Source organism: Magnolia sinica, chromosome 8 (genome assembly GCF_029962835.1).
Source record: "Magnolia sinica isolate HGM2019 chromosome 8, MsV1, whole genome shotgun sequence".
Taxonomy (NCBI): domain Eukaryota; kingdom Viridiplantae; phylum Streptophyta; class Magnoliopsida; order Magnoliales; family Magnoliaceae; genus Magnolia; species Magnolia sinica.
In genome coordinates, this window is record NC_080580.1 from 12355802 (window position 1) to 12365101 (window position 9300).

At 42.3% G+C, this 9300-nt stretch overlaps 1 protein-coding gene across 1 annotated transcript; it reads left to right on the forward strand.

Annotated features, from left to right (window-relative positions):
• Window positions 1–4100: 4100 nt before the first annotated feature.
• LOC131252893 (uncharacterized) lies at window positions 4101–8639 on the forward strand. The gene is made up of 3 exons (XM_058253663.1): window positions 4101–4956; window positions 6878–7094; window positions 7634–8639. Exons 1-3 carry the CDS (start codon window positions 4612–4614, stop codon window positions 8146–8148), a joined length of 1077 nt encoding a protein of 358 aa, XP_058109646.1. The 5' UTR covers window positions 4101–4611; the 3' UTR covers window positions 8149–8639.
• Window positions 8640–9300: the final 661 nt, after the last annotated feature.

Genomic DNA, 9300 nt, shown 5'->3' on the forward strand with positions numbered 1-9300 from the left:
TGGTATATATCAAGAAATTCAGTACTTAGAAGAAGTGTATACATATGTACTCAAGCAAAAAGAAGAGAAGAAAAAGATTGAAAGGAAATGATAAAAACCAACAGTCAACACTTCTAACATATATTTTTCATGGCAGATACAGAAGATCGAAAAATGGCTAAAAATTGTGCATTTTGCAAGGAGTTAGCTATCCAGATATGAAAATTACATAAATGAGGAGGCTTCAACTACAGTCACAATTGACTTGTCAAAGAGTCTAAAAATATACACTGTATACAACCCAAACAGACACCACTGAAAGAGGGTTCACAGAATAATTCTATTGTAACACTGAAGGTGATCCCAGAAATTCTACAGATCATGATTTCCAGCCATTTGTTTGGCCGAGAAAGGAAGCCATAAAAATTCATAACTGCCTTATCAAACAGATATCAATAGTTCATATATAAATGTACTTTATATAGGAAAAATTCATCTGCAGAACATGATTATAAATAGCAGGTATATAATGTGCAAGTGTAAAATCCTACAATGGAGAATCCATCTCATATATAGCAACAACAGAGAAATCCTGCGGTTGATCTACCAACACAACAAACAATTTGAGATAATCCTAGTAAACTCAAGGAAACAGATACCAGAAAACCATCTCATAGATCCCAGATCACCATCTCATTATGCATGCAGAAGATACCATAGACTCAATCCAAAAAAATAACAGGAAAAGCATAATAGGAACCACGTTTGAAAACATAAGACAAAAATCCACCCCCGTATAAATCGGTATGTGAAACAATGCCGTCGGAGCGGACGACAAAGGCCGACTCCCTATCGGAGGGCCTGTATCGCCTGTGACGAAGCCTCATACAAGATAAACATGAAAAACCACCTCATCCCACATCTCAGCCGCAACACAGATCAGGCCAAGATCCAACATGCAATTCAAATGGGGGTTACTCATAGCATTTGGGCGAGGAAGGGGACCTACCTTCGCCGGAGAAGACCGTCAGTTCGCGATGGCAGCGCCGACTCGACTGGTGACGACCATCGCGACCTGATACGACTTCTTATAAACCCATTTTCGCGCCATACCTCATCATCTCCCGCCACAATCTCTTCCTGACCATCCAGCCAAATCCCAGCCCATGAAATCCCGAAGATGAGATTTCAACGGAAAGGATTGACATCGGGAAGGAGGAAGGCAAGCCGCATGAAAATAGAGAAATCCAGCGTCGAATCTCACAGGATTGCGCCGTACGGGCGATAACCCTTCGAATCCAGCGACGAAATCCGCCCCAATCCAGCAGATTTTCTCTCCAAGCTCGAATCCACCGCCCGTCTAAACAGGCCGCTGCTCTGACGACGTAGGATTGGAGTACCCTATCCAGCCTAATACAGGCTACTCCAACGCAGCGTGCTCGTCCAAACACGCCCTTAAAATGACACGAGAAAAGCGATAAACAATCTGGATAAAACACTTACATCACTGTAGGCTCCATGGAGCCCTTCTTGAACTGATTAACGTGGGTAGGACGCAATCCGATCCATTATATACTGAACGCGAATTGCGTCCAACCCCGCTCTACTCCCACCCGTCTCGAACGGCCAGTTACGTGGGCAGGGCCACCGTGATGTATCCGTTTATCAGGCTGTTTATCCCTTTTCTCGTATCATTTTAAGGCATTAACACAAAAATGAGTTAGATCCAATTTGAGATCCAGTGCTCAAATGGACCACACCACAGATGGCTCATGCATTTAATGCAACTAGCATTTCACGCCCAGTGCATTTAATGCAACCAAGCTTATTATTTGGTGTGGCTCGCTTGGGCGTTCAATCTGTGTCATTTTTTTGATTATGCTTTAAAATGATCTTACAACAAGGATGTACAGCTTGGATAAACAGATACATCACCGTGGGCCCACCCACAGAACTGCCCATTTGGGGCTAGAGACGGGCGGGGGTAGGACGCAAGCCGCGTCCATATATAATTTTTATTTTTAGCCGTGCAATAAATGTCCACCAATCCAACGGCCAGAAAATCAAATCAGCATCTGATTCAAGACACCTTAAACGAAGACCCATTATTTGTACCGTTTATTTTGAAATTTCTAAGATATCGCGCATGCAATTTCCGAGTGCCCCCGTATCATCCATCACTCTTTTAGAGTATCAAAGACTGCCGTATCCCTTATAGCAAGGATTGTGGGCCTCACATAGTCCCACCACCTCTAAAATGCCTCATCCACAACGATATTTTTCCATGGGTGTCTCTCACCCATTCATTCATGTCATGAATAGATTTCACCAATGGTACTGATTAGTAGTGGGCCCCACTTTAATAGCACTATCTGAAACGTCAAAGCAAATGGGCCCCAATTTTTATGAAGATCAGATGGAACTGTTTATTGCATGCTCCCACAGATAACGGATAATGGCGCATCAGTCTAGTGATCTGCACCGTATATCGTGAGTGATCCGCGGTGGATGATGGTGTGTGGTCCAATAGTTTTGCTGGCCTATGATCTAGAATTGTTTGATCGGTGACCTCCCAATGCACGGTGAAAGATATTTGCAATAGATTTTAGGTATATGACCCATGGCCCATTATTTGGACGGTTTGGATTAGGGACGTACTTGCCACGTGTACACTGCACGTGCATGGATACCTACACAACCTGAGGTTCGCCACAATATCCCACTTTTTTTTTTTTTTTTTTTTAATAAAAATTATCGGAAGGATGAATCAGGACCATAGCCGTAGGATCCGAGTCATGTTTCAACGATCCAAACCGTTCATATGACATATATCCGAGATAGGAAATTTCAACCCTACAACACTTTCTTTGAAAATGGACCTTTTCCGAGCCGTGTATCACGTGGGCCCACAGTGTAGATGCTCTGGCCACACTTTGAGAGTAGGCCGTACGCGTAAGAAAAAGAATTAAAAAATGGACGGCCTAAAAACTTGCAAGTACTTTTTCAAGAACGTCCCTGCAGCCATCCTGTCGTTTATTTAAAGAGTGGGTCCCACATCATACACGGCTTGGATGTCCCATGCACATACCATGTTGTAGCGTGAGGCTGCCTACACAGAGGTGCGTGTGGGGCTAGCAAACCTCAAGTACAATGGCTACAATCGTCCATACACCGTGGGCCCACCCAACAGACCGACGAGCCACGTGCCTATCACTTTCCAGGGCCAGACTCACCGACTCATCCACCTCCAATGAGGCACTCAAGAACTGCTGTGATCCACACCATCCAAAATGTGGCGCACGTACGGCTACATGGTTCAAAATAAAGCAGCGAACCGTCCTAAACTCCAACGGTGTAATCGGATGGATACAATCACTTTCTAAGTGCATTCTTCGGCTAATGTTCCATCCACGACTGGGCCAGCTATTTGGACGGTCCGGATCGTTGTCCAACCATGCCTAGGCGCCTAAAACTGGACGCAGATTTCCTGCAAAAGCCTTTGGCAGTAAGTTCCTGCGCTGCGAAGCTAAGTGGGGCCCACTGTGATGCTTGTGAGAAATCCAACCGTCCATCTGTTTTGAGAACCCATTTTAGAAAAATAAAAAAATAATGAGCCGGATCAAGACTCAAGTGGGCCACACGAGAGGAAGCAGTGGGGATTGAACTACCACTGTTGAAACATTCGTACGGCCACAAAAGCTTTGTATCAGTCTATGAATTGTTGGTTTTCAGTTCATCGCAGTACGAATGACCTTATAAACGGTTTGGATGGCATGTAAACATCAAGGTGGAGCCGAAGAAGATTTCAACGGTAGGAATTTCTTTCTCCATTTTCCCTCTCGTGTGCACCACATGAGTCTTGGATCCTGTTAGTTTTTGGTATTTTGTCCTAAAAGGATCTCTAAAAACGGATGGACGGGATGGATGTCTCAAAAACATCACGGTGGGCCCTACTCAGCTTCCCTACGCCCCCTAAAATCTAAAATATTGAATCTGACCGGTTTCCTCGCCCAGATTCGATCCTGTCCTCCTTCAAGATAAGAATGTCATGGTAATTTTCGAAAAATTCAGGGACAAAATGGTAATTCTCCAGGTCATCTTCTCTCCTATATAAATCCACCATCTCCGTTGCTTTCGCCTTTCATCCCTGGGGTTGCAGCAGGCATTTCCTTCTTTCTTCCCTTCGGATCAAAAAGCATTTTTTCCTCCCTCAGAATCAGGAATTAGGGTTAGGGTTTCCTCTCTGAAATTAGTGTTCCTGATATTGGATCCGATTTCGATCTCGGGTGTTGGATCGTGATTGCTGTTGTATGCAATTTTGAATCTTTCCCGTCGGTATTAGGTTTGGGGGGTCGATCGATTTCTCGCCGTTTGGGTGTTTTACAGGTGCTGGCTTTTCAAATTAGACTTTCCGTAATTCTTTCTGGAATTCGGGCTGGAATCGGTTTCGGAATTGGCCGAGAGCGCTGTTTGGATTTTTCTTGCATCTGATTAGACGGATAAATTCGGTTTCTGAGAGAAGATTTTTTGGATTTTTGGCATTAGGGTTTTTGAAATTAAAGCGGATTTGGTTTTGGATTTGATTGAGGAAGCTTAAACGTGGGATATCTTTCTTGATTATTGAAATTTTCGATGTTGTTAACAGAAGATTTGGGGTTTCCATCGAGGAATACTAAAGTGGGAACGTGGGGATTGGAACGCTGGGTGCCGGCGGGGGCTGCCTCTGCCAGAGGTGATGGTCGGGGTGGTGCAGATTGCCGGGCATGTGCTGCAGCTGGGAATCTTTGGATCAGGTTGGCGGGAAGCGGTGGTCAGTTTGTGGGTCAGATTGATGGTTTCAGCCATGAAAGTGAGCATGACCTTGCTTTTTTGGTGAGTGATTTTTTGGAGAATGGTAGTAGTGGGGCCGATTCAAGGTGCAGCAGTGATAGTGAATCTGGGTTTTCTGATCTTGCCCACCTTGCCGAGAAGATTTCAGTAAGTTTTTGTTCTTGGGTTTCTTCCATTCTCATTTTTTATGCAATTCGTGATAAACATGAATGCGTTCTTTTATGTTATGGTTTAGACTATTACCAGTTTTATAGTGGATTTCAAAAAGTAGTGAGGCTTACAATTTCTCCACTGTACACATGGCATACATGGAGGGTGATCGGACCGTTGATCTGGTGGGCAAATGTGAATTGGCAATAGCTCAAAAATCAATATGGAAGAGGATACAAGCTGTCCAAGTGGTGTTGCTGATTGAAATTTGCACCTTTCACCATCCTTTTGCTGAAACCGTCCATCTGTATCCATTGATGCAATGAACACGTTCCTCTCATGGCCTTGATTTTTGGGCTATGACCCATCCAGGTGATTGCCCATTAGATGAAGAAGCGGTAGAGAGCAAAATGCTCTGTTGTGTGCTGAGGTACCAAACCTCTTTGCATGTCTGGTTAAGTTCTTGTGTTTCAATTGTGCTTCTGTCAGTAATCTTAAAGTATTTATGCATCAATTCAATGATTCTTTTCTCAAAATGATTTTTTTTTTCCCTTAATCCCACCAACCTTTACTGAGGTGCTTGTTCTTGTGGTAGTTACACCGTCTCTTTTATTTAAATCCTCTGCCAATATGTTTTAGTGAGCTGAGTTGTTTATTGTACTTGTAGAATTAAAATATCATCCCCTTATCTGCACCTCCATGCTGCCAGGATATGATCTTCCAATTTCAATACATTCAATGTGCTTCTCGCATTTCAACTTTCAACTGGGTTGGTCTATTTCATGGACCCATTACACTGGCCTTGTTTGATTTGGAGACCTTTTCTTTATACTTTTATGTTCTTCATGTTAAATATTGTGATGTTTGGGTAAGCTGCTTGGATGGTGCTTTCTGTCACAACCTGATTTAAACTGCTGTGTAAAATTTCTGCAATCTTCATATGGCACCCAATCTTTTACCTAGTTTGTGTTGGTTGAATATTCTATCATTGTTTCTCATGCTAGGACTCTATTTGAGGCAGTGCTCATTGCTGAATCCCCCTCCTACTCTGAACATCTTCCTCCAAACTACTTCTACTATGATTATACCCAGATAACCTTTTGAATCAAATTGATTCTGTAATAGACTTCCTTTCATTTCATTATCTCAATAGTCTTAAGTTTCTAGAAACATGGTGGCTACATTACTCAAAATTTTATTTGATAAAATATAAAAACCATTTGAAGAATATTAAATAGGCAGCAGGAAGATGCTTGAAATGCAGGCACTCGGAAATTGTACATGTGGCACATTAATGGCGTAACCAGCTGTAGTCCTTCAGGTTGGTCAAACAATTCATGAACACTTGTTTGTTGAAATAGGGCCATTGTATATTTTTCATTTTGAACAGTTCAAAAAATGTCCACCAATCCAATAGTTATATAATCAATCAAATGTTGTTTTTGGTTCATTATACATCTAATAAATTGGGAGCCATAATTTGGACAGTTTAATTTCCCTTAATTTTATGCCATGTATTCAATTTCTAAGTAATTTCTATGCCTGCATATCATCCATCACACTGCCAGAGTTTCAAAGTTTCTCTATTACATATGTTGGAGGGCACCATTAACTGTATTTGTATCTATGGGTTTGACAACAGCCAAGTTGAACTAGCGTTTCAGTAACCATATCAGGGTATCATAAATCAAGAGATTTATAATGGGTTAATCATCACATGCTTTGGCAATTTGACATAAGCATTTTTGTTTCCGTAAGCTTCAGCTTATGCAATTGCTTTCTGGAGCTACAGGTTCTTGTACCTGTACTATTACCAAAATTTAATCAGTTCTTACTTTAGGCGATGCTTGTCATTTTTCTGCTTGTAACTGTAAATTCACATTTCAGAAGATTTAACTAGTTATCTGTTACTCTGCAGTCCCATAAGCACACTGTGGATCAGTACAGGAGCAATTTGTTATTGACCATCCATTCCCTCATTCTTTCCCTCAACGAGATGGACCTTCATGATGCCAAGGCTGGGCCATGCAATGCTGGCTGCATCCGGCAATCACTGGTAAAGCTCCTGAGATTGTCTGGCTATGATACCGCTGTCTGCATATCCAAATGGCAGGGTTTTGGCAAGGTTCCTGGAGGTATATCATCTTATAAATCCCAAATGCTGTCCCTTTTATTTTTCGTGAGATCATTTAAGTAGACAACATCTGGTCCTTCGATCCTTTTCTTATATTATTCGCAAGAGCTCTGTTTTTGACTGTTGTCTTTGGGCTAGACATGTTTAAGAAAAGAAAATGGCTCGATTCTGATTTGTGTATGCCATGAAGTGATAAATTGTGGCAACAATTCTACCATAAAATCTGGCATACATGTTTTCCAACCCAGACCCACCAAAATCGTGGGCCTTGACCGCAGCTGGAAATAGAATCATAGTAGTGGATGATCCCAACCACGCCGATGGACTGCTAAAAGGAAAATGGTTGGCTGTCCAAATATGCTTGCCACAATCATATGGTTAAGATTGTACCACAATTTTGATCGTATTTATTAGTGATTCATTGTGCATGTATTCTATGATTAAATTCAAGTGGACCCTGATCCTTTCTTTATGATCTTAAAGAACTCCAGCTTCAAATATCAACCGGTTATCTGATTTATTTCTATTATGCTTATTAAGGTGATCATGAATACATCGACGTCATCCCTACTGGCAGTAATGGGAGCTCTGAGCGCTTGATTATTGATATTGATTTCCGAAGTCACTTTGAAATAGCAAGAGCAGTCGAGTCTTATGATGCAATACTGACTTCCCTCCCGGTGGTTTACGTGGGGCCCTTTTCGGAGCTGAAACAGTTCCTCCAGGTCATGGTGGAAGCTGCGAGGAGCTCGCTAAAGCAAAACTCCATGCCTCTTCCACCATGGAGGTCTCTGGCGTATTTGCAAGCTAAATGGCAGTCCACCTACGAGAGAAAGGTCGGCCTAGATGAACACGTCATTGGTGGACTCTGTTCTTCCCATCATAAACAGTGCATCGGACACTTGCGGAGGTTAAAATCTTCTCTCCAGTCTGAGATCGAAACTGAACGACTGTTGAAGCCCATAATCAACGACCCCAATATTAACAATAACAAGAACAATAATTGGAGGGTGAAACCCGATAGGCGCAGGCAGCGCCCATTGTTCAGATCCTGATGGAAGATGTACAGATATTGGTGGAGAAAAAATCCCCCCCAAAAAAGAAGAAAGAAAATCAATTCATAGTGGCGAAACAGTATCAAGAGTTCGAAGGGTAATTTGCCCGCAGAATAAGCTCTCTGTTTTTTCATCCTACGGATATCATCAAATAACGTGGGAACCATAAAAAGATGGTGGGTTCCCACTCGAGTTTACACATTTTCTTTCATTCTTTTCAATGCCAGAGGATAGCGCCGATGATGCTGTGGCCTTGTCGGAGCTTGCGATTTTATATCTAGGGAATGTTCTGCTGCGGAAGCTCCAGTTTGGCAATGCTTGCTCAATTCCCAGCTGCTTCTTGTCACAGATTGTATTTGTTCCTTTTCATCCTTAATTCCATATACAGTTTTGAGTGAAGAAATCCATGCCATTTATTTCTTGGGCATTGGAAATTTTGATGGTGTTGATGTATTCTTTCTGTTAGTGGAATCATCCTTTTTATTTTTTTATTGTAGTTGTTTGTTTGTTTATTTTTGTTGTTGTGCAGCATCTTCTATAGGAGTTCTACTGGTAAGGCTTGGCCATGTGATGATCCAAACCATTCATCTAGAAACCAGATATGACCCGTCCTTATATGATCAGAGATCCTCGCAGTCCATGAGGAACTGATTTTGTGGATTGGGGTCCTTGGTCTTGACTGCACGAAGTGGTCCATCTGTAAAGGGAGACCTTCAAAATTGAAGCGTCTGGGTCATTGCGCGGGTGGGGGAATGCTCAAGCACAAGGTCTTGTGCACTAAACCAGTGGGCCCCTTGGATGCACAAAGACCATTATTCATTTGGAAAGGCCATATGCTGTCATCCTGGACATGAATGACCCCACACATACCCACAATGAAAGCTCTCTGTAGCATGTATTTGTGTGTAGCTCTTACCTTCCTCTCAGCAATCTTTCCTTCTCTCTCTCTAGGAATCTCTCTACCTTTTCTATATCTATTCTCTCCGCGCTCCACATGTCGGAAGGTACCTGTTAGTAGAGTCAATAATGAGAGGTAGGGCCTTTGAAAAGATCGCAGCCCATATTGGAACATCTTGGAAATTAGACTATTCCATTTCAGGTATTATATAATGTTTGGTTGTAGTGGCTGCAAGTGGGGCCATGTTTGTTCAC

Coding starts and splice junctions, on each gene's coding strand:
- LOC131252893 (XM_058253663.1), top strand. CDS start 4,612: ATGTTGTTAACAGAAGATTTGGGGTTTCCATCGAGGAATACTAAAGTG. Junction 4,957..6,877: donor ACCTTGCCGAGAAGATTTCA/GTAAGTTTTTGT, acceptor GTTACTCTGCAG/TCCCATAAGCACACTGTGGA. Junction 7,095..7,633: donor TTTTGGCAAGGTTCCTGGAG/GTATATCATCTT, acceptor ATGCTTATTAAG/GTGATCATGAATACATCGAC.